Source organism: Entelurus aequoreus, linkage group LG08 (genome assembly GCF_033978785.1).
Source record: "Entelurus aequoreus isolate RoL-2023_Sb linkage group LG08, RoL_Eaeq_v1.1, whole genome shotgun sequence".
Classification (NCBI taxonomy): domain Eukaryota; kingdom Metazoa; phylum Chordata; class Actinopteri; order Syngnathiformes; family Syngnathidae; genus Entelurus; species Entelurus aequoreus.
In genome coordinates this window covers 40841947-40868203 of record NC_084738.1, presented here as the reverse complement: position 1 = coordinate 40868203, position 26257 = coordinate 40841947, and the positions used below count along the sequence as shown (strand labels likewise).

At 39.7% G+C, this 26257-nt stretch overlaps 1 protein-coding gene across 2 annotated transcripts; it reads right to left on the bottom strand.

The window, feature by feature from the left end:
- Positions 1-790: 790 nt before the first annotated feature.
- Positions 791-22547, bottom strand: acbd4 (acyl-CoA binding domain containing 4). 2 transcript variants are annotated; one of them, XM_062056480.1, is made up of 10 exons: positions 22320-22547; positions 19541-19654; positions 18336-18456; positions 17888-17972; positions 16275-16395; positions 14127-14224; positions 13782-13989; positions 9681-9892; positions 9519-9578; positions 791-9329 (listed from the first exon to the last, which is right to left on the bottom strand). In XM_062056480.1, exons 1-10 carry the CDS (start codon positions 22327-22329, stop codon positions 9201-9203), a joined length of 1158 nt encoding a protein of 385 aa, XP_061912464.1. In that variant the 5' UTR covers positions 22330-22547; the 3' UTR covers positions 791-9200. The 2 variants fall into 2 exon arrangements, with proteins under 2 accessions (XP_061912464.1, XP_061912463.1); XM_062056479.1 differs by lacking the exon at positions 22320-22547 and adding an exon at positions 21651-21732.
- Between the last annotated feature and the right edge of the window lie 3710 nt (positions 22548-26257).

The following is a 26257-nucleotide window of genomic DNA, read 5'->3' as shown; positions in this document are numbered from 1 at the left end:
AGTAACATTACATACATTCCATGGTAACTACTTTCATTTATTAGTTACATCATTAGTGGTTCAATTTTGTAACCAGTAATTGTAACTATGAATAATTACTTTTGTAAAATACATTTTCTTAACATTGGTACCAACACGGTCTATAAACTCGCACACACTTCTCTCTGCTCGAGCTACACGAGGAACACAACACTAGCTCAGTGTTTTGCCCAAGGACACGACGGCAGTAACTAGAATGGCAGAAGCGGGGATTGAACCTGGAACCCTCAAGTTGCTGGCATGGTCGCTCTACCAACTGAGCCACGCCACCTAAATAAAGATAACGCACCTAAATAAATTTGATATCTAAATCAATGCACTTACTTCAGTTGTAGTTACAATTTCAATGCAAAATCATTATTATTATTATTCCAACTGTGTGTCTTATTCAGCATGCCTGTGAGTTCTTGCTGATCGATTTTGCATGCAAGGCTGTTTTTACACATAATCAGCGTTCGCAATGATTTAAGTCTGCAAAAAATATTTTATACCAAATTGAGAAGGGAAGGTTTCGAAACATGTAAGAACACCTGCGTTAAAAGCCTATTTTTTAGGGTAATCACCAATACGCAGTCATATGGATAAGCACACACACGTACGTAACCTTACACACAAATACACATAAAAATGTGTTTTTGCTACACGGCAGAGTGCTGATTGTGACGTAACAACAATAGGATTCACAATGTTATCAGGAAATGATCAGAGACACTTTAGATTGCATTGGTTTAAGCAAGTTATAGCTAACAGACTGAACAGTGAAGAACGCCATTTAACAGTTAACAACTCCCTCTACATGAGCCACTGACAACACTGCAATATGAAGTATAAATAATAAAACAATGAATATTAAAAGTATGTGAAAGTTCCATTCCTACCTTCTTTACTTCTGAGACCAACTCCTAAAAGGGTTGTCAATCAGAAATATCAAGCAGCTATAATGCGCCAAACATGGCAAAGTGTGGAGAGAGCGTTTTGCTTATTACCCATCATACATTGTAGTCGATTTAAAATTGTATCTATTTTTTTTTTATTTAATCAGGAAAAAAAATCCCAGTGATTAAAAACCTCATTTCCGAGGGAGTCCTGGCCAAGAGGCAGCAAAGTTACACATACAATTACATTCACATTACACATTAAAATGACAGGATGGACATCAAGTAAAACAGTTACAGGTAACTGAGGCTCCTTCAAATGTTCTCAGTTTATATTTTAAAGCATTTAAGGATAAACATTCAGTCAGCTTCCAGTCTCTTTGTAGCATGTTCCAAGCACAAGGAGCTGCATAGACAAAAGCTTTTTTCCACAACTCAGTGCGAGCAAAAGGAACAGAGAGCAACAGCTGATCGTTGGATCTCAGTGCATAAGAGTTTGTAGTCCTCTGTGAAATCAATGTACAAATGTAATCGGGCAATAGTCCCAGAAGAGCCTTGTAAATAAAAGTGTAGCAATGACACTGCCTCCTGGTGGACAGAGAAGGCCATCCCACCCGAGAGTACAAGTCACAGTGGTGTGTCATGGCGCTACAGTTTTTGATGAACCTCAAAGAAGCATGGTAAACACAGTCCATCATCTGAAGACAGGAATGAGTAGCATTCATATAAAAAAGATCACCAATAATCTAGCACAGATTAAAATGGGGCAGAGACAAGGCGCTTTTTTTACACCAAAAGAAAACACATCTCTTATTACAGAAGAAAAAACCCAATTGAAGTTTTAGTTTCTTCACAAGTTGATCAATAAAGGTTTAAAAGTGAGAGAGTCATCAATGAAAACACCAAGGTATTTATATTCATGCACCACTTGTACGACATTCCCTTTAAGAGTGACACTACCGGGGGTTGTTTGAGGCACCTTCCTGTGTTTGGAAAACAGCATACATTTTGTCCTGTCAGCATTGAGAACCAGTTTTAAATCAATAAGTGAATTCTGCACAGCGACAAACGCTTTCTGCAGGGAGTTAACAGCCTGTTCAACAGATGATCCAGAGCAATAAATAATTGTATCGTCAGCATAAAAATGCATATTAGCTTCAGAGAAATGTGGTTTGAGATTATTGATGTATAAGATAAATAAGAGGGGCCCCAAAACTAAGTGACCGTATGTTCTGACAGTCCCATGAGAAACAGCCTGTGTTTTAAAATAGCGTGGTCTACTGTGTCAAACACTTTGCAGAGATCAATAAAAAGTGAGGCACAGTTCTGTTTTTTATCAGGCCCTACAATGATGTCATTTACCACCTTCATTGTTGCAGTGATGGTGCTGTGCTGTTTCCTAAAGCCTGATTGATATTTACAAATCATTTTATTTGAAGAGAGGAACTCTTTCAACTAATCACAAACAAGAGATTGCAGAATTTTTGATAAGATCCATAAATTTGATATTGGCCTATAATTAGAAAGAACTGCTGGATGACCGACAAAAGCAGATTTCCAAACTGATGGAATGTCTTTGTTTTTAACTGACAGATTAAAAATAATTGAAAGTGGCTCTGCTATACAATCAGCTGCCAGATTTAAAAAATAAGGCTCAATCAAGTCAGGTCAGGGGGACTTTGTGAGGTCTAATGTTTTTAGGGCTTTATGCACTTCAAAACAAGTAAAAGGAGCAAAATTAAAAGGATCTCCAGAAAACATGGGAGAGCTTGTACAAGGATTCCCTATAGTTGTCCCATTTGAGTCAAATAGAGAACCGGACGATAAAAAATGGTGGTTAAAACAATTCAAGACTTCAGTTCGATCATAATCATAGTTGCTGTGTTTTTATTCACAGACAGAGATTTGATCACTGTCCAAAATTTCTGTGGGTTGTTTAAGTTCTCAGTGGTGACAGACAAAAAATATTCTGGTTTGGCCTTTTTGATAAGTGAAGTGCATTGATTTCGAAGCTGTCTAAATTATGTCCAATCAGTGGCAGAGTTACTTTGTCTTTGCCAATGTTGGAGAAAACCAGGGATTTTCTCATCCCTTCACTCTGTATTCCTTAAAAGGTGCATGTTTACTAATAATTTGCATGAAAATGTCTTTGAAAAATGTCCAAGCTAGCTCTGAATTCTGTATTAGATTTATATGTTCCCAGTCCACAATAGACAAATCATGATGAAAAGCTTGTTCATTGAAATTCCTTCTATAAACAATACGAGGTTTGCATTTCGGAATCGTAGTATTTCTACATGCAGCAATAACACAAAGATTACTCAAACGTCACGTGCGCCTGAAAGAGTGGCAGCACATCACAGTAGCTCCTTTGACTTCCTTCATTTTACTTTATTCTTGGTATTCTTCTCAACTGTTCTTCCTTTTTTTTTATCACTTATCTTTTCCATCAACCACTAATAATGGTTCTTGGGCGCTCTTGTGTGTTTTCGTTACTTTTTTTCTTCTTTTCGCGCCGTTTTGTGTTTGGCTGTGATCAGTTTACACACGCGAGGAGCTGTTTGGGCTCTCCTTGCCCCCAGCACTATGGGGAGCGCAGATGGACATTCCCGTGGAACTACGGAAAAAGCGCACACAGATGAAGGAGCGGGGAAGGAAATTTAAGCCGGCAATTCCTTCTGTCCTCATGTGGAACGTGCGGTCTTTGGCGAAATAAATGGACGAATTGTTCGGGCTCGTCCGAATTCAAAAATAGTTCGCCGTCTGCAGTATCATGTGCTTTGCGGAGACTTGGCTACACGCGGACTTCCCGGACAACATCGCGTCTCTACCCGGCTTCACAACCTCACGGGGGGATAGAGACACACTCCCGAGTGGTAAGAAGAATGGCGGTGGGATTGCCATCTTGGTGAACGAGAGGTATAATCCTGGATATATTACTGTAAAGGAGTGTTTGTATGCCGGACATCAAACTTCTGGCTGTTGGAATTCAACCATATTATTTGGAGTTTACTTCTGTAATCTTCATCGGAGTGTACATACCTCCTTCTGCAGACACCATTCATGCCGCTGTTGCTCATTCTCATTTCGAGTGACTTTAATCATGCTATTTTGGACTCAATTTTACCCACTTTCCACCAATATGTGCACTGTGCAACACGGGACAATACAACTCTGGACCTACTGTACGCTAATTCAAAGGATGCATATAGAGCAACTGCCCTGCCCCCCTGGGACAGTCTGATCACAATCCAGTGCTTTTAACAGCCTGTCTCAACAAAATCAGTGCGGAGGCGGAACCAGGAAGCATGTCTCGCCCTGCAGGACTGTTTTGAGACCACAGACTGGGACATGCTCTGTAAGCCACACGGGACAGACATTGATAGCATCACAGACTACATCACAGACTTACATTAATTTCTGTGAGGACTCCATCATACCTACAAAAAAATGTCCGATGTTACCCAAAAAACAAGCCCTGGATCACCAGCCAGCTAAAGGTGCTGCTGAATAAAAAGAAGCTAGCCTTCAGATCTGGTGATCGGGACAAGTTGAGGAGGATACAGTGGCAACTTAAAGTTCAGCTGCGAGAAGGAAAAGATGCATACAGAAGGAACCTGTAGGCCAAACTCCAGCAGAATAACACTCGGGATGTGTGGAAGGGCATGAAAACTATCACAGGCTTCAATAACAAAGCCAAACTGCTGGATGGGGGTGTAGATAGAGCCAAGGAGCTGAATTACCTTTTCTTTGGATTTGCAATGTACCCCTTACTTGCCCTCCCCCCACTACTCCTGTCCTCACCTCCCTTGACGATCAATCCACAAACTCCTTCACTGTTGCCCGCCACTGCCGTTTCACATCCCCCCACTTCCACCCCCTCTGAGAAAGCCAGTCCGGTGTGTCTGACACCTGGCCATGTGAGACGACAGCTGGAGAGAGTCAACCCAGCCAAGTCAGCAGGCCCTGACTGAGTCAACCCCTAGGTTTTGAAGACTTGTGCTGCTCAGCTGACTCAGATCCTGCACTTCATCTTCAACCTGAGTCTGAAGTTAGAAAATATACCAGCGCTATGGAAAACATCCTGCATAGTCCAAGAAGCTGACTCCATCGGGCTTGAATGACTTCAGACCGGTTGCCCTGACGTCTCATGTCATGAAGGTCCTCGAGAGACTTGTGCTGGCTCAGCTGAGACCCCTGGTGGGTCCAGGGAAGGACCATGTTGGGGTGAATGATGCTGTTATCTACCTGCTGCATCATGCTCACTCTCACCTGGATGGTGGGAGGGGCACTGTGAGGATCATGTTCTTTAATTTCTCCAGTGCCTTAAACACCATCCAGCCAATTCTGATGAGTGACAAGTTGCTCAGGATGGGTGTCAGTTCATCCATTGTCTCCTGGATCACTGATTACTTGTCTGACAGGCCCCAGTTTGTGCGACTGGGGAGCTCCCTGTCAGATACTGTGGTCAGTGATGTAGGTGCTCCACAGGGGACTGTCCTGTCTCATTTCCTGTTCACCTTGTACACCTCAGACTTTCAGTATAGTTCCAGGTCCTGCCAGCTGCAGAAATAATCTGATGACTCTGCTGTGGTCAGGTGTATCGGAGAGGGACAGGAATTGGAGTACAGGACACTGATCGTTGACTTTGTGGAGTGGTCTCAGGCGAATCATCTGCTCCTTAATGTGGACAAGACCAAGGAGCTGGTCATCGACTTCAAGAAGAAAATGACCCCTGTGGAGCCCATCAACATCCAGGGCCGTGAGGTGGCAGTAGTGGGGCAGTACAAGTACCTGGGATTCCGCTTGAACAGCAGACTGGACTGGAAGGACAACAGCAAAGCTGCATACAAGAAGGGCATGAGCAGACTCTTTTTCCTGAGGAAGCTTAGGTCCTTTAATGTGTGCAGCAAGCTGTTGGAGATCTTTTTTCAGTCTGTTGTGGCCAGTGTCCTGTACTTTGCAGTGGTTTGTTGGCGGAGCAGCATCAGCAAAAGGGACTTAAACCGAACTGACAAACTGATCCGGAAAGCCGGCCAAACTATTGGCACGCAGTTGGAGGCGTTTGTGTCAGTGAGGGACAATAGGACACAGGACAAACTGCTCGCCATCATGGACAATCCTGCCCACCCACTCCACCAGACAATTGAGGGACAGCGGATCTCATACTCCAACAGGCTCCTTCAGCTTCGTTCCCACACTGTGCGATTCAAAAACTCCTTCATTCCGCACTCCATCCAGCTGTATAATCACTCGCCATACAGAAATAGATTATATTTGTCTATTACCTGACCGTTTCTATGTTAGCTACCTCTCTTTGTTTATAATGTATATTTTCTGCTGGATCTACTCTTTATTTTCTGCTGCCCATTTTTTTTGCTGCAGCTGTTACATATACTTTAATATTGTACATGGTAATTGGGATTTTTTTATATATTGTATGTATTATATCAGTATATATTGTATATATAATATGTAAATATTACATATATGTTATATTTTATACTGCTATTATGGTACATTTTTAGTCTACTTTATACCTTTTATTTTCGCCCTTTTTGTGTGCCCTTGTATGCATTATATTTTCTATCCTTATCATCCTTTGTAACTGAGCTACTGTGTGGAACAATTTCCCTTGTGGATCATTAAAGTTTGTCTAAGTCTAAATCATAACAGGATCAGTGGCGTGCGGTGAGGTTAATGTCTGGTGAGGCACGACTGCATCATCACAGTCAGATTTACAAACATATGAACCTGCAGTGCAGGTGTACCTAATGTTGTGTCCCTGCGGTCGTTCGCGGCTCATGCAGCGCGAGCATTGTTGTTTTTGCACTTTTTGGCTTCTTGTTAAGTGACTTTTTTTGGGTGGATTTGGTCTTGCACGTGGAGGGTTTGGGTGTGGGCTTTGGTTGGTGTGGCCGCGGCGCTCCCGTCGGGCGGTGCATTCTGCGGCGGAGTTGCTTGGCACCAGGAGGCGGGGTTATGAGACGAGCCTCACACAGTGTGTCTTCGCAGCAGAGTTTTATGATCGCTCAGCCCTAAAAATACGTTACACACATACAGTTGTTGACAAAATACACTGTACATTATATACCTCAGCTAATTAAACTATGGAAATGTATAATATAATTCATTTAGCAATACGGTCTCACTGCACAGCAGGCCAGCAGTTAGCCGAGTCATTGCGCACAATCCATGTTGAGGCACAAATCAGTGACGTGCCTCAACTGGCTGCTGATCACCCCACCGTCTCTTCTCAGTATTTGAAGTGAAGTGAAGTGAATTACATTTATATAGCGCTTTTTCTCAAGTGACTCAAAGCGCTTTACATTGCGAAACCCAATATCTAAGTTACATTTAAACCAGTGTGGGTGGCACTGGGAGCAGGTGGGTGAAGTGTCTTGCCCAAGGACACGACGGCAGTGACTAGGATGGCGGAAGCGGGGATCGAACCTGCAACCCTCAAGTTGCTGGCACGGCCGCTCTACCAACCGAGCTATACCGCCCCGAATTTGAACGGCAAATGTGAAAATAAAAATAAAAATAATCTAAAACTGGTGAAGTTAAATGGAAAATAACTTTAGTATAATCACTGGATACACATAACAATTTAATTATTATTTTTTTCTTTTTACTTTTTTTTTTCTTTCCATGATGGCAGGTGAGGCCGTGCCTCCCCTGCCTCTAGTGACTGCACGCCACTGAACAGGATATACCCAAGGAAAAAAACTTATGAGGCATATTAGTTAAAATCAAATCAATCAAGGTAGATTTATCTGGAATTTGGGGATTAGGCCTGGTGGGAAAATTGACCAACTGGGTGAGATTAACAGAATCAGAAAACCTTTTAAATTAATCAGAAGCTGCAGTCCCAGTTAAAATCTCCTGACATAAATAATTCAGTGTAATTTAACTAGCGGTAATCTAAAAGCTGTTTTAATGACTCTTTGAAGCAGATGGAGGCCTGAAACACTCAACCACAGTAATATGTAGTGATTTGACTATTTCTACATCCAGCGCCAAAAATTTACTGATTGACTGGGAAAGAACAATTGACACATTAAATCTAGATTTTACATAAATAGCTACAGCCCCGCCTTATTTTGGCCTATCGGTGCGGTAAACATTATACCCATTAATGTTAATGTCTTTATTTTTAATAGACTTACTAAGCCAAGTTTCTGAAATCAAAACATCTGCCCCTGGTAAATTCACCCAAATTGAAAAATGGGTATAATTTTAGAATTTTAATAGACATTGTTTTATAATGTCCACATATTTCAGTGATACGGTTGAGTGTTATGTGGGACCATGAGTGTTGACCCTGTATTGGTTATGGTTCAGTTGCACCGTTAGCTGGAATTGTTGTTCGGATTGGGTCATATAAATTGATGCTATGCTCATTAAACTTCAATAGATAACTATGGTTATTGACCAATATTACTAACACTGTCTATAAGAAGATGGCATGATTGCAGCGATCAAACGGTCCATCCATCCTTACATTTTCTACCGCTTGTCCCTCATGCTATTAAAATTAAACTCGACACAAACCACCGGGCCAGACTTCGAAGTTAACTTAAGTTGTCTCGCGAGCCAGGCTGAAGATACTGGTGGGCCACACTTCGCCCGCGACCTTTGGACAGCCCTGCGATAACTTGTAGCAAAGTATGAAGGTGGTGTCTGTGTTGCCCTTCCCATCCCTCCTCCCTCTCCGCTCATTGCCGGCTTCACCTACAAGAGTCTTTAATTAAGGCAGGGATTCTCAAACTGTGGTACACGTACGCTTAATCTAGTGGTACGCCAAATAATCATTTGATTAAAGCACAGTGTTGTGTTTTCCGATATCAAAACACAGGTTACTGTTCAAAATATGGCTCAAAATATCAAATATACTTTTTTAAATAAAACCTATGCCTTGATTTTATTAATATTTAGGTCTACTACGCTAATGTATTTTAATGTTGGTCATTATGGTGGTACTTGAAGAGCCAAGTTTTCTAAGATAGTACTTGGTGAAAAAAGTTTAAGAACCACTGAAATAGGGTAAAAGTTATGTTAAAAGTGTATGTATCCATTTCCTTTGTCATTTCGCATTGTTTCTGCATTTATTTTCAGGTCTACATTCTAGAGCTGTAGACCTGTAACCTGTAAGCTTTAGAATCCAGTTCCAAGTCCATCAACCTTACTCCTTTTTCTCTGGGAAAGATCCTCTGAATAACGTTCTTTAGTCATAGGACATATTCCACATGAATAGATTTCCGTGACGAGGGGAAGGTCTTGACGTCATGAAGACAATTGACTTCTCCTCTGGATCTTTTTGAGTAGATGAATCATACCTTGAGCGGCAAAAGGCCACAGCATAAACAGAAGAACTGTCTGACAAGACAGGTCAAATGGCCACCACTTCTTCTCCTGGAGGTAAAATGATAGATTTGTCAGTTCATAAAATATATACAGACCCACTAACTTGCATTAAATACTTTTTCCACATGTTGTTTATGTTTGAACTCAACATTTAGTTTTCACTCATGGTCATGGAACCAATTGTGCTCATAAGTTGAAGTACTACTGTAAAGTGTAAAAGTTAAAGATGTTGTTTACCTGATGTGGAGAGGCCACACTGGCACATTGCAGACAGGGTCTCCACTCTGGGCCAGAAGCCTTTTAGAAAGCAAGCCAATGATGAAAGTTCAGCTTTTCAACTTCTTTCTACCGGTACTTAAAGCCTATCAGGAATATTTGACATTTACAGAACATGCTTACATGTGTAGTTGTGAGCCTCTCTACCACCTCCAACCTTGCCATCACAATCCTCATGTCATATTTGAGCTTCCTTAAAGCCAGAATTATTTGGTGCTGAAGATGTGTCTCATGCCCACTCTCTGGAACATCATCAGAACCATCTCCTCCCGCACGCTCATCCCCGCCAGCACCACCAGTCACACCACGCCTTCTTCTGCTTGGTGGAACACCACCTTTATATGAGAGGGGGTATTTTAGTAATTAAGGATATAACTGTACAAATACATTCTAATCACTGTTTTAAAACAAATTTGTTTTTCCCCAAATGAAAAACTTAAAGCCTGTTTTTGTATATCAGCAATTATTTTATTTTTTTAAAATCACAACTCATTATTGATGTTTAATTTTTCAGCTAAATAATATTAATAAGTGGTCAGTTTTTTAAATGTATTTCTGTCTTAATATAATACAGCTGTGAACATTGCTGAGCATGTAGCAGGTAGGGCTAGCGCAGAGTGCAAAGCGAACTGGGCATACCTGACGATTCCATGACAGACCACCTTTTGAAAATATGGTATGAGGTAACTAAAATAGAGGGGACCCTCTAAAGATACTGAAGTGGTAAGAACAACTCGGATTTTACACCCAATAAGAATGTTAGATTTAAAACATGGCTCACAAAAGGGCCTGACGACATATAGCCCATTCGTCCATAAGGGAAAAATTCATGAGCTTTGAAGCTCTGAGGGTAAAACACGCTCTGGAAAAGGATTACTTTTACAGGTACCTACAAATCAATTAATATTTTAAAGACAATATGGTGTTACAAGTGATTACAATGTGGTTGGCATCCGGGTCCTGCCACAAAATCGTCTCGAAACTGTACAAAGGGATCTCCTGGTAAACTACCGGCCGGTGTCCCACCTTCCGTTTATCTCGAAAATCCTCTAAAAAATTGTAGCACAGCAGCTAAATGAACACTTAGCGTCTAACAATCTCTGTGAACCTTTTCAATCCGGTTTCAGTGCAAATCACTCTACGGAGACAGCCCTCGCAAAAATGACTAATGATCTATTGCTAACGATGGATTCTGATGCTTCATCTATGTTGCTGCTTCTTGATCTTAGCGCCGCTTTCGATACTGTTGATCATAATATTTTATTAGAGCGTATCAAAACGCGTATTGGGATGACAGACTTAGCCTTGTCTTGGTTTAACTCTTATCTTACTGACAGGATGCAGTGTGTCTCCCATAACAATGTGACCTCGGACTATGTTAAGGTAACGTGCGGAGTTCCCCAGGGTTCGGTTCTTGGCCCTGCACTCTTTAGTATTTACATGCTGCCGCTAGGTGACATCATACGCAAATACGGTGTTAGCTTTCACTGTTATGCTGATGACACCCAACTCTACATGCCCCTAAAGCTGACCAACACGCCGGATTGTAGTCAGCTGGAGGCGTGTCTTAATGAAATTAAACAATGGATGTCCGCTAACTTTTTGCAACTCAACGCTAAGAAAACGGAAATGCTGATTATCGGTCTTGCTCAACACCGACATCTATTTAAAAATACCACCTTAACATTTGACAACCAAACAATTAAACAAGGTGACTCTGTAAAGAATCTGGGTATTATCTTCGACCCAACTCTCTCGTTTGAGTCGCACATTAAGAGTGTTACTAAAACGGCCTTCTTTCATCTCCGTAATATCGCTAAAATTTGTCCCATTTTGTCCACAAGCGATGCTGAGATCATTATCCATGCGTTCGTTACATCTCGTCTCGATTACTGTAACGTTTTATTTTCGGGCCTCCCTATGTCTAGCATTAAAAGATTACAGATGGTACAAAATGCGGCTGCTAGACTTTTGACAAAAACAAGAAAGTTTGATCATATTACCCCTATACTGGCTCACTTGCACTGGCTTCCTGTGCACCTAAGATGCGACTTTAAGGTTTTACTACTTACGTATAAAATACTACACGGTCAAGCTCCTGCCTATCTTGCCGATTGTATTGTACCATATGTCCCGGCAAGAAATCTGCGTTCAAAGAACTCCGGCTTATTAGTGATTTCCAGAGCCCAAAAAAAGTCTGCGGGCTATAGAGCGTTTTCTATTCGGGCTCCAATACTATGGAATGCCCTCCCGGTAAAAGTTAGAGATGCTACCTCAGTAGAAGCATTTAAGTCTCATCTTAAAACTCATTTGTATACTCTAGCCTTTAAATAGACTCCCTGTTTAGACCAGTTGATCTGCCGTTTCTTTTCTTTTCTTTTCTACTCTGCTCCAAACCCGGGGTGGACCGCTAGCCTGTTCATCAGATGGGGACATCTCTACGCTGCTGACCCGTCTCCACTCGGGATGGTTCCTGCTGGCCCCACCATGGACTGGACTCTCGCTGATGTGTTGGACTTTCACAATATTATGTCAGACCCACTCGACATCCATTGCTTTCGGTCTCCCCTAGAGGGGGGGGGGGGGGGGGGGGTTACCCACATATGCGGTCCTCTCCAAGGTTTCTCATAGTCATTCACATTGACGTCCCACTGGGGTGAGTTTTCCTTGCCCGTATGTGGGCTCTGTACAGAGGATGTCGTTGTGGCTTGTACAGCCCTTTGAGACACTTGTGATTTAGGGCTATATAAATAAACATTGATTGATTGATTGATTGATAGGCCTGAGAACACTGACTACCGTATTTTTCGGACTATAAGTCACAGTTTTTTTCATAGTTTGGCCAGGGGTGCGACTTATACTCAGGAGCGACTTATGTGTGAAATTATTAACACATTACCGTAAAATCCATCCATCCATCCATCTTCTTCCGCTTATCCGAGGTCGGGTCGCGGGGGCAGCAGCCTAAGCAGGGAAACCCAGACTTCCCTCTCCCCAGCCACTTCGTCCAGCTCCTCCCGGGGGATCCCGAGGCGTTCCCAGGCCAGCCGGGAGACATAGTCTTCCCAACGTGTCCTGGGTCTTCCCCGTGGCCTCCTACCGGTCGGACGTGCCCTAAACACCTCCCTAGGGAGGCGTTCGGGTGGCATCCTGACCAGATGCCCGAACCACCTCATCTGGCTCCTCTCGATGTGGAGGAGCAGCGGCTTTACTTTGAGCTCCCCCCAGATGGCAGAGCTTCTCACCCTATCTCTAAGGGAGAGCCCCGCCACCCGGCGGAGGAAACTCATTTCGGCCGCTTGTACCCGTGATCTTGTCCTTTCGGTCATGACCCAAAGCTCATGACCATAGGTGAGGATGGGAACGTAGATCGACCGGTAAATTGAGAGCTTTGCCTTCCGGCTCAGCTCCTTCTTCACCACAACGGATCGATACAGCGTCCGCATTACTGAAGACGCCGCACCGATCCGTCTGTCGATCTCACGATCCACTCTTCCCTCACTCGTGAACAAGACTCCGAGGTATTTGAACTCCTCCACTTGGGGCAGGGTCTCCTCCGCAACCGTAAAATATGCAATCATATTATTTAGCTCATTCACGTAAGAGACTAGACATATAAAATTTCATGGGATTTAGCGATTAGGAGTGACAGATTGTTTGGTAAACGTATAGCATGTTCTATATGTTATAGTTATTTGAATGACTCTTACCATAATATGTTACGTTAACATACCAGGCACGTTCTCAGTTGGTTATTTATGTGTCATATAACGTACACTTATTCAGCCTGTTGTTCACTATTCTTTATTTATTTTAAATTGCCTTTCAAATGTCTATTCTTGGTGTTGGGTTTTATCAAATAAATTTCCCCCAAAAATGCGACTTATACTCCAGTGCGACGTATATCTGTTTTTTCCCTTCTTTATTATGCATTTTCGGCCGGTGCAACTTATACTCCACTGCGACGTATATGTTTTTTCCCTTCTTTATTATGCATTTTCGGCCGGTGCGACTTATACTCCGGAGCGACTTATACTCCGAAAAATACGGTATATCGAACAAAAATGGGAAAAGGAAGCAAATGTGGTGATTGAATGGATTGACATTGTACATAACATTTACATTATGGAAAAACTGTTGTATTGCCTCAGAGTTTAAATATATACATTTTACCAAATGTGGTGAAAGTGGACAGAATCAAATTTACTTTAAAGTAAAGCTTACTTTCTCTCCTGTTGTGGTAGGAACCTTCCTGTCCAGAGGCTCGACTTCCGTTTGTATCCCGATCCTTTGCATCCTTCCCCCCCTCTCCACCATGACCTGCCCCCACCTGTCTGCTCTCATACTGGTTTTTGAGTTTTGGGCTTTCAAGAAGGGATGACTCCAAGACCTCATGGCCATTCTGAAGCCCGTTAGACTTGACAAGATGTATCTGTTGTAAAAAAAAAAATGTCTCACTCTTACTTGGAATAGTACAAATACGTATAAACTGTATACTTTAAACTGCAGACGTGGGAACTAATTATGAACATTGTCATTGTGTCTTCAAATAATCTGAGTGTTTCATACCTTAAGGTTACTGAGTTGCTCCACAGAATCTACAGAGTCACAGAAGATCTCGTTCTCAGAGTCGCTGTTCAACACCAAACCCTCACGTTGTCCTGAGCCTTCAAGAGCAGAAATGATTTATCGTACATGTCAAAATGACATATGGGTCAATACAGAGCCTTGATATGTGCTAATGATCACTGAAAAGGCTCACAACAACAAATATAGAAAAAGTTTTGCGCACTTTTTTTTTTTTTAAATCTGATATAAAATCAGGTTTTTGAGGCTGCAAACTATCCCTGTTAAAGTTACGTGTTTATTAACATATGCTGTTCATTGTTCCTCTGTATAGAAGTAGTCCTTGTTTGTGTGTGTTTTACCTGCCTGTGTTGCACCCCATAATTTCTGTTGTACGGTCAGTCAGGACAATATTCTATTGCCTTCGCAGTTAAACTCATTTATTGAATTCCAGCCAATGTAAGCTTCTGCTTGCCGAAAAATACATATGTATGTGCATATTCATCTCACAAGGAAGTGTGTTTCTGACCACTTAAAGTTGGCTCATGGTTGCTAAAAAAGTAACCCTTGGTGATAGTGATAGTACCGGTGTTAGTATCTGTTTACCAGAAAAAGCATGCAGTCATTCCAAAGCCTGAATTTAACCGAGGTGAAACAAATAGAAATTGGGTTGCATGTGACGTTCCGTCCAGTTGCCTCCTACTCTATGTTTGGCTATATTTTAAGGTTGCTTCTTTGTTGCCCATTTCGATAAAATATGTAAAGCCCTGCACAATCATTGCATACTGACTTTTCGACTATTTTACTGAATTTCTCTTACTTTTTTCAGCTATTGTATGGATGCTTATAAAATGTAATTGGGTGTGATTACTATTGATCAATGAACCTGTGAAAACAGTACTAAAAGTGGATTAGAGTGTCCGCCCTGAGATCGGTAGGTCGTGAGTTCAAATCCCGGCCGAGTCATACCAAAGACTATAAAAATGGGACCCATTACCTCCCTGCTTGACACTTAGCATCAAGGGTTGGAATTGGGGGTTAAATCACCAAAAATGATTCCCGGGCGCGGCCCCCGGTGCTGCTCACTGCTCCCCTCATCTCCCAGGGGGTGATCAAGGGTGAATAATTTTGCCACACCTAGTGTGTGTGTGACTATCATTGGTACTTTAACTTTAACTTTAATTTACTTACTTTAAACCAGTGTTGTAATTGGGGAAGCACCTTTAACAAACTTATTATATCTTTTACATTTGACCTTAAAGGTAACAGTCATATTGTTTTGGCCTAATTTGTCATTTACATTTATAGTACAATTTGTTTTCTTTAAATACATGGTATTTGAACTCATTATCTGTGCCTGTGTTTTAATTTAATTCACCCAGCATTGCCGTTTGCTCCATCGTCAAACTTAGAATCTTATAACATCTGTTCACAGTAGTCCATAGCTTTAAAATATTGTGGTGAATATATAATAGCTACAAAAATACTACAACCACAACACTAACATATTGTTCAATTGTATTAAAATAAAGAACACAATTTTTAGCTCTCCAAATTACACTCTTATAGTCTCCACCTACCAATATTGTAATATGTACAGCCCTGAAATAAGCCTTTGCTCTATTAAATGACCAAATCGTGTATCCATATTAATCCAGAGCCATACCACTTAGCCAGCCTATTTCCACTACTGCCACCTGCTGTTCAAACGAAAATTTACTTTTGCAAAACACAAAAATTGAGTGTGACCAAAAACTTCAATATGATTTGAATATGGTACATTAGAGGTGCACGGACCATCAAGTAAGTGCAGAGTAATGCAGAAGTTAAGCTTATTCAAGTAATCAAACTTATGGGGAGATTGGGGGGAATAAGTCTAGGCCAACTAAATGGTATTTATTTAACATTTATGATTTTCAAATTTAATGTATTATTTTTTATTTCCTTGTTGTCAATGCGGGATGTTTTTTTTTGCATTACAGATCAGAACTAGGCACTCTGAAGATCGACCCAATTCATGAAAATACCAAAAGTGTTGAAAAATGACAAGTGTTTAAAACGTCTCCAACTCTCTCCACATTTATCTATACGTCGATGACCACATTACAGAGAACGGATGCAAAGATTTTCTTCTAAAAGTAGTTAACTAACCTTCTCTGAGCCTGAGCAGCGACGGTGGGGGCCGCGGCATGTCGTCAATAACCACGTACAGAGGCTCAAAATGGTGAAAGAGTGAGGCAGTCTTCTCATTTATGGGCATTGTGTCAATGACCTGTAGTGACAACAAAACACTTAATCTACACTACTAATTACAATGAAAACAAATTCATTAGGGGTGTAACGATTAATTGATATATCGATTTATTTTCATTAGATTCAACTACATCAATCTGTGCTTGACAAGTTTGCCTTGCGGAAGATAGGTATCGATCCAAAATCGTCTTAAAAAGGAAATCGGTCCGTTTTATTGACACTAGAAAAAGGAAAACACTGGATTTAAGCGCGGCAGACTTTACATGCAGTTCAACAGGTTTAATGACAAAGACGTTAAATGATAATTGAGTCTGTCTGCCCGTCTGTAGCGTAATTGCCATCTGTCTGTAAAACAAGAATGGCGGATAGATAGTCACAGTGGCTGAGGAATGTCACACCAAATGTAAACGTAATAAGACAATATCATAAATTGCAACACAACAACTTTCAGCTGCAGCAGGATTGCAAAAGCCACGACAAATAAATACACCACAACACAATAATATAAAGCCGCAACACAACTTCAAGCTACAAATGACGTGGCGGTCACGACGAAAGTGACAGCGGAGCAAGTTACAGTGTTGGACTGACAACCTGAACATAGTGTATTGGTATTCATTTACTTTTCCAACTTTGTTCATTACACCGTTTTCCACTTTTCGTCTCAGGAAGTTGGTGAGTCGCTGAAACATGTCTGTTGTCACTTCTGTTCCATCTTTGTATTGTTTTGTTATGGCATTTGACTTTTCTCTGCTATCGAAGCTGTTTCTTAAAAAATGTAGTAACAGCTCAAACCAGTGCTCTGAAAAGCTTTGGTTGCACTTATTTTTTTACATTAATTTATTTTGTATTTTTATTATTTCTATGTCAAAAAACAACAGTAAAAGTAGCAAGTAAACCTATTAATTCCATCTGAAGAAATGTTGGTTGCACTTCATCTTTATTTTTGATATTATTATTGTATTATTTTATGTTGAAAACCGTAAGCAGAAGTAGCAGGTAAATCTACAGTTAAAATGTTGGTTCCTGTACTTTTATTGAACATTTCTTGAATATTGAAAATGAGAGCAGAAAGTGTTTTCTCTTGGTAATTCAAGCTAAACTGTTGATTGCACTTCATTCAAATAAGATGTTAATGTATTGGCCATTAATTGTTTACTAGCTTGTTTGTATCCATAATTAATGTATACATAATTCCCTTACAAGAAATAAGAATATAGGAAACTTCACCTGTCGTGTCCAATATCCAGTAATTTTTCACAATAACACTGGTTAAATGTTTTTGCTAAAATGTTACTCAATGGATTTCAACACGCCAAAACATTTCGGATCATATCGTTCTATAAAAATAATAACATTCCCTAAATCGTATTGCAACCACAAATTCTGAATTGAATGGTTGTTGAAACAAATCGTTACACCCCTAAAACTCACACACACACAGACAATTGTGCAGGGCATTTGAATATCACATGGGCTTGCATTGCCAAACGTGAAGAAATGTCATGTACCTCTTGCGCTACCTTCTTCAGCTCATCCACATATGCTGCCATGGCATTAGCAGTGCTCATGTCTCCAAGTCGGCTCCAAGCGTCCCTAAATGATACACATTCACAGTCAGGGTCTTGGCGGAACATTTACTATAAGTAACTCATTAGTGTTTGCTGAGTACAATTAGAGGCACGTCTAAACCACAAGAAATCTAATAACAGTCTTACACAAGCCTGTATTTGATACAAACTTCCTCTCTAACCCATGCAGATTATTTCCTTTGTTTGTTGAATATTGTTTTGTTTTACACTGAATACAAACATTAATGTTGCACAATTATTGCGTGCCTAATAAAGAAGATCGGACTATTATAAAGACTTGTATAATGAAAGTATTTTAAAGAATTTTGTCATGAAAAAGTAATTGTGTGTGGACTCTGAAAAAGAACAATACACATAGCATACAAACCATTTGTAGTGGCCTACTGGATCCCAGAAGCCAGGGCGAGACACTGCACAGGGTCCACACACAGCCTGTTTGTATAAACTGTAAAAGCGTAGCATCACCTCATACGATGGCCGATAGGATCCTGCTTGCACAGAATGATTGTTTAAATATTACTCTCCAATTTTTACCCTACCATTACATCAGGGTATTTCATCACTCTTCTGCAAAACATTAAATAGTGCTGCAGTGCTCTGTATTCAAAATATCAAAGTTACGATAGTAAAAGCACACATAGGGCCTAATCTACAAAGATCCAAATACCATGCGCTAAACAGCATGTACAAACTATAAAATTGTACTATTAGTGGGCGTGTTGCATCTACTAAGATCACATGCATGTGCAAGTGATAACTGGAGATTGCCTTATCTAAATGAGGTTTTTGCACGTACTGGTGCGCTGCTGTGGCCACGGAGACATGCTACCTGTTGGGTTTTGCTGTGTTTTGAAACATGCAGCAGACCATCAGCATCATGTACCACTTTTATGGGCAATTTAGAAGCAGCATCTACAATGGAACCCACTTTTTTACGAAGCCGAAGGTGTGCTCATGGTATATGCTGGCACTATCTGTGAGCGTGCCCAGGAATGTTCCAGACACCAGAAAATGCAGATTGGACTTTTTTTTCCATATAGGAGATGTTAATGTAACTTCTATATAAAAAACAAATGTCATTAACCAAAATGCATCAATCGAATTTGTTTTAATCAGCCCCTTAAGTCATCCAGCAGTAAAAAACTACAAAATGATATTTCTGAATACACGACATGTTTATTCGTGGGGATCATGCTTTGCAGCATGATCCCCTCCTTTCACACAGCCCAGTGTGTAACTGTCAGTTTGCACACACTTTTCAGACTTGCCAAATAAAGACGCAAAATACTGCCCACAAAGCAGTTTTAGCCTTGATAAATCACATTACACGTGTTGAGTAATTGTATTTGCATCTTCTCCTCCCAGCATTGTGGCCGTTCAGATGATCAGCATTAGCATATATTCTGTCATTTCATAAAGACATGCAAGATAAAGAGATTGCGCTAATTTGGCTCACTAAAGAGACACATTACTCTGCACCAGTTTAGTGGATCAGCTTTGTGTGTGCTATCAAGTTTGCATGTATTTTGAAACATGTAGATCAGGCCCGTAGCGTACCTACTTGAAACATACCATTTTTGGGGAGTTTATGAATGACATCCACAGCAGCCTGAAAGCGTGTGTGGTAATCAACCACAGACTCTGCCATCACTGTGTCTGGCATTGTACTTCCATTTGGGTAGAAAGCTGTAAAAAGAACAAGCCAAAAAGTTGTATTATTTTCCATCTACTTTTTTAATCATTGTTTTGTTTTTCATCCATACATTTTCTACCGCTTGTCCCTTTTGGGGTTTTTGCTTGTTTTAATTACTTTGGCTCCAAAATTGTCATAGAAATGGTGTGCTATCACATGTAAATAAGATTTAGTTTGTTTAGTAAAAGAAAAAATGAATAGATCTGTTTGATATTAACCTTCCCCTTGTTTTGCCTATGTTGTGATGTAATGCTAGATAGGAAATACAATAAAATTAGCTTGGTCTTCCTGTCAAGAATTGACCATCGCAATAATGACAGGCCAAACACTGCATAATCTAGATTTACTATTCACTGTGAGTGTTATTGCATTTTAAACTGTATGCATATGCCACACGTTAAACAATTATTGCTATAAGGTTTGGGTTGTTATTTCTGAACAGTAGAGGATCTTCCTGTGTGGAGTTTGCATGTTCTCTCCGTGACTGTGTGGGTTCCCTCCGGGTACTCCGGCTTCCTCCCACATCTAAAAACATGCACCTGGGGATAGGTTGATTGGAAACACTAAATTGGCCCTAGTGTGTGAATGTTGTCTATCTGTGTTGGCCCTGTGATGAGGGGGCCACTTGCCCGAATGCAGCTGAGATAGGCTCCAGCACCCCCCGCGACCCCGAAAGAGACAAGCGGTAGAAAATGGATGGATAGATACGTTTTGAAATTGTGTTAAGATTATGACTCGTGCTCAGGATAAAAAACATGGAAAGGAGAAAAGCAAAATGTCAAATGATTTTGTTAATCTTGCTTGACCCAACATGTGTGAAAACGTCAGGGTAAATATAGGCACTGCTAAAAGGGCACTGTCAGCACCTTCAAGTTGAAATGGTTGTCATTTACTTTGTTTTTGAGGTTTGATGTTATGTTATGTCAAAAGTGGCAGTTTACATGTTTCAGTGAATTAGTTGCCAAATAAGTAACAATACAATGTTTAGCTTTTTTTTCAAATATTGATTTGTCATTCACTGTATATGATAGGTGGTCTAATAAATGCATTGTTCATCAGCTCAATATTAAACATTCGCTAATGATATGACATATGCCCCGGGTCAAACAACACATTTAATTCACCCTGTCATCGTTCTTAAAACTACCTGTGAGGGTTATACATAAGATAAACCACCTGTGAGGGTTATATATAAGATAAACAACCTGTGAGGGTTATATATAAGATACACCACCTGTGGGGGTTATACAAACCCTGTTTCCATATGAGTTGGGAAATTGTGTTAGATGTAAATATAAACGGAATACAATGATTTGCTAATCATTTTCAACCCATATTCAGTTGAATATGCTACAAAGACGACATATTTTATGCTCAAACTGAATGTTGAACAACTTAAGCTGTACATCAAGCAAGAATGGGAAAGAATTCCACCTGAGAAGCTTAAAAAATGTGTCTCCTCAGTTCCCAAACGTTTACTGAGTGTTGTTAAAAGGAAAGGCCTTGTAACACAGTGGTGAACATGCCCTTTCCCAACTACTTTGGCACGTGTTGCAGCCATGAAATTCTAAGTTAATTATTTGCAAAAAATAAATAAAGTTTATGAGTTTGAACATCAAATATATTGTCTTTGTAGTGCCTTCAATTGAATATGGGTTGAAAAGGATTTGCAAATCATTGTATTCCGTTTATATTTACATCCAACACAATTTCCCAACTCATATGGAAACGGGGTTTGTATATAAGATAAACCACCTGTGAGGGTTATACACAAGATAAACCCCCTGAAATTTAAACTTTTATTAGTAGATTGCACAGTACAGTACATATTCTGTACAATTGACCACTAAATGGTAACATCTGAATAGGTTTTTCAACTTGTTTAAGTCGGGGTCCACGTAAGTCAATTCATGGTACAAATATATACTATCAGCATAATACAGTCATCACACAAGTTAATCATCAGAGTATATACATTGAATTATTTACAATCCGGGAGGTGGGATGAGGAGGGTTTGGTTGATAACAGCACTTCAGTCATCCACAATTGCATCATCAGAGAAATGGGCATTGAAACAGTGTAGGTCTGACTTGGTAGGATATGTACAGCGAGCAGAGAACATAGTGAGTTCAGATAGCATAAGAACAAGTATATACATTAGAAATACATTTGATTATTTACTTTTGGTTATTTACAATCCGGGGAGGTGGGATGTGGAAGGGGAAGGGTGTTAGTTAAGGGTTGAAGTTGCCTGGAGGTGTTGTTTTAGTGTGGTTTTGAAGGAGGATAGAGATGCACTTTCTTTTACACCTGTTGGGAGTGCATTCCATTTTGATGTGGCATAGAAGGAGAATGAGTTAAGACCTTTGTTAGATCGGAATCTGGGTTCAACCTGTGAGGGTTATACATAAAATACACCACCTGTGAGGGTTATATATAAGATACACCACCATGAGGGTTTTACATAAGATACACCACCTGTGATTGTTATATATAAGATACACCACCTGTGAGGGTTATACATAAGATACACCACCTGCGAGGGTTATATATAAGATACACCACCTGTGAGGGTTATATATAAGTCACAAAGTACATAACAACTATGTAGGTGGCATTACTAGCATAGCATAGCGTTAGCCGACAAGTTAACTTACTGTGATTCATTAACGAAGTATCCAGTCACTGGCCATGACCGTACTACTTATTCAAGGAGACAACCAGAACAATACATTGTTGCTTTCCTACAGTAAAGTACTTTTAAAAACACGTTAACAGTAACGGCAGCAACATTTTACAGCATACATTGCGGCGAAGCTAACAACTGTACACCCACTTCCGGGGAACCTCACGTGACATAAACACGTCACACAAGTCTGTTCACAAAGGTTTCGTCTTCTTCTTCTTCTTCTTTGGTTTAATGGCGGTTGGCAAGCAACCTTATAGTACGCATTACCGCCATCTTTTGATATGGAGTGTGGACCGAAATGGAACCCGACTCTATATTATTTTATTTAATCCTGTCTTTTTTTAAATGTATGTACAGCTTTGTATACTCCGTGTTCTAGTGCAATCCTGAAATATATTCCATTACTAACCTAACCTTCTCTTTTGCTAACTTATAACATGTCCTACACTTTCTATCTGATGACAATATAGTCACAAAGCCCTGAATTATGTTTCCCTGTTGATTTAAATGAACTATTTAGATATGTATGTCCTCACCTCATTCCAGTAATAATGTTTTCTTCCTTCCTATTTCTATTCCTCCTCTCATTCCACCTTTTTATTGTGTTGTATCTTAACTATATTCTTCTCTTCTTCTTTGCTGTGGTTAATCTCCATGTTTACTTTTGTTTTAGTGCTTGCATGCTTTGCATACCTATCTGCTAATTCATTGCCCACAACTCCTACTTGAGCAGGCACCCAGAGGAATGTTACTGGTCACACTTATCACTTTATTTATTCTGTAGATTGTCTGAACTATTTCACATATGAAATGTTTTTTATGCTGATCAATGCAATGCTGGAGTCTGAGCACACAACTGCTTTTCTTTATTTTCCTCTGCCCAATTAACTACCATATATATTCCGATCAATTCCCCCATAAAAAACAATAAATTGTCGCAGATTGTTTTATTCAATACCATGTCTGCTTGTGGAATAACTGCTGCAGCTCCTACTTTATTATTTATAGTTTTGGATGCATCTGTATATATTATGACGTACATTATCTCAATCCATTGTTCTATCTGGCGATGACCTAGACTTCTATTCTTTAATAATTGGGATATGGTACATCCATTGTGGTATTACAGGGATTGGAACTGTAGGGCTAACTTTAATATTGTCAATTTAAACTTTTTTACATATGTCTCCTATTATCCATCCGAAAGTCTTCATCTTTTTCTTCTCTTTTTCTTGGCCCTTTAGTAGCACTTGGTGAGTTGGATGTTCTTGCCTGGACCCTTTTAAGTTTGCCCAATAAACTGCTGACAGGTGAGTTCTTCTCATGTCTAAAGGTTTTGCATTCATTTCTAGGTGTAATGCTGCCACTGGGGTTGATTTTGTAGCACCACAACATAACCTTAATGCCTCTGAGTGGGTCCTGTCTATTTTACCTAGTCATGTTTCTGAAGCAGATTGATAAATTATTCATAATCAATTACAGATCTAATTAAAGTGATATACAGTATATTGCTTTCAGTGCCTGTCTATCAGCCCTCCAATCATTACCCCTCAAAGCCCTCATGATATTTTACACCTTTTGACTTTTTTCCACAATTTTACTGATGTGGATTGACCAGTTAAAATATTTATCAAACCATATTCCTAAATATTTAAATACTTATAGCTGTTCTATATTTTCCTCCATTTTCTCCATTTCTGTGTTATATGTGTTTTATGTTGCACGATTGCGCCAAGTAAAATTCCTAGTTTGTGAACTTGTTCTCAAACAATGGCAATAAAAACTCTTCTGATTCTGATTCTTCTGATTCTAAAGTTTAATTTTGAATTTTTGTTCAACCTTCCCATTTGTAAAATACATGACTTTAGTTTTCCCAACCAAGAATATTAAAACCCAAGCTTCCCCATTCTTGAACTTAACCACTTTTTGAATCTTCTTTTCTATGTGATTTGTATTTTTACCTCTCGTCCACATCACTCCATCATCAGCAAACAGTGCCACCTCCACTAATCTTTCCACTTCACTAAACACTTAATTTATCATTATTGAGAATATTATTATACTCCCTTGCAGGGTTCCATTTTCTACTTAATTTCTTCTTCTATATTCATTCTCTATTTTTACTCAAATGTTCCTACTTGTTAAGAAGTCGTTTATCCATCTGTACATTCTTCCTTTGATCCCTATTTTATTTCAGTTCATCATCAATAACTGTTTCCACAACATATCATAAGCTTTCTCTATGAAAAAAATACTGCAATGATACTTTCTTTATTAATTTGTTTTTTTTCTAATTTCCTCTTCCATCTGCACTGCTGGGTCATATGTGTTTCTTCCTTTCTCAAATCATCTATGGTATTCTTGTATTATTTCTTTAGTCTCTAAATAATAAACTAGTCTTTCATAGTGATTTTACATAACTTTCATATTGGAATTTCTACAGCTTCTTTCCACTCAGTTGCTCATTTTCCTTCTTCATATATCCTGTTATATAATTTCAAAACCACTTATTTTCCTGTGTTGCCTAAGTTTTTGATCACCTGGTCTTTTCCTGGGGTCCTATTTTTAACCTGTTTCAATATTCAAACCATTTCATTCGTAGAAAATGTCATATCTGTGGTGTTTCTAAAGCCATTATCATTATCATCAGTCTTTTCCCCAATATTTACATTTAATGTTTCTTCTCTCTTTTCTTCTTCTTCATTTCTCAAATGATCATTAATGTGCACTTTAACAAATGTTTTATCTTTATTTGCTCCCACACACTGTGTCCCATCTTTCATCACATGATGTTTATGTTCTCTTTTGATCCCTGACACATTTGGCCGAATGGAGTAGTTCTGTTTATTGATTCAAAAAATGTTCTCCAATACTCTTTTGTCCTCTTTTTGATAACGTACCTTTCTTTAGCTTGGTGCCTTTTATACTGGATCATATCCTGAAAATTAAAGTGTTTTTCTTAATATTCTAAATCAGGGGTCACCAACCTTTTTGAAACCAAGGGCTACTTCTTGGGTACTGTTAAATGCGAAGGGCTACCAGTTAGATACACACTTAAATAAATTGCCAGAAGTAGCCAATTTGCTCAATTTACCTTTAACTCTGTTATTATTAATAATTAATGATATTTATCTTTGTGGAAACACTGATCATCTTAATGATTTCTCACAATAAATATATATAGAAACAGATGAATATCAATATGCAACACTTTATTTTTATATTTTCTCTAAGTGCACATTTTTCAAATTGAACATTTTCAAATGATCACTTCTAAGACAGTCTTGTGAAATCACAATATCCCATTTTAACTAGCTAGCCACTAACATTTTTTAACAAATCATGAATTACTTTGCACCATGTTTGTACAAATAATAACTCATGTAAAATACAAAAGTAAACTCTCAAATGTTTAAATCATGTCACACTTTGAACTGGACACCAAATCTGTTATCTGTTTCTTTGTCAGTTAGTGGGAAGCCTGGCATTGCATGCTGTTAACTAGTGTGTTGTACTCTGGTGTGTAACTTGACACTGCAACTCTGAGTGAGTCTTGCAGATGTGCATCAGTGAGGCGTGTTCTGTGTTTGTTCTTGATGAAGTTCATGTCAGAAAAGGCTGATTCACAAAGATAAGATTTTTCCTCATTGTTTGCGGAACCTTCTTAATCTTTTGGACATATTTTCACAGCAATCTGGCCTTAAGCGGCTGGCTACAGCAACACAACCAGGAGGACTTTGACTTGGATAGCAGATGCGCTATCCGACGCTAGCCGCCGACCGCATCTATGATCGGGTGAAGTCCTTCGTCGCTCCGTCGATCGCTGGAACGCAGGTGAGCACGGGTGTTGATGAGCAGATGAGGGCTGGCTGGCGTAGGTGGATAGCTAATGTTTTTAGCAGAGCT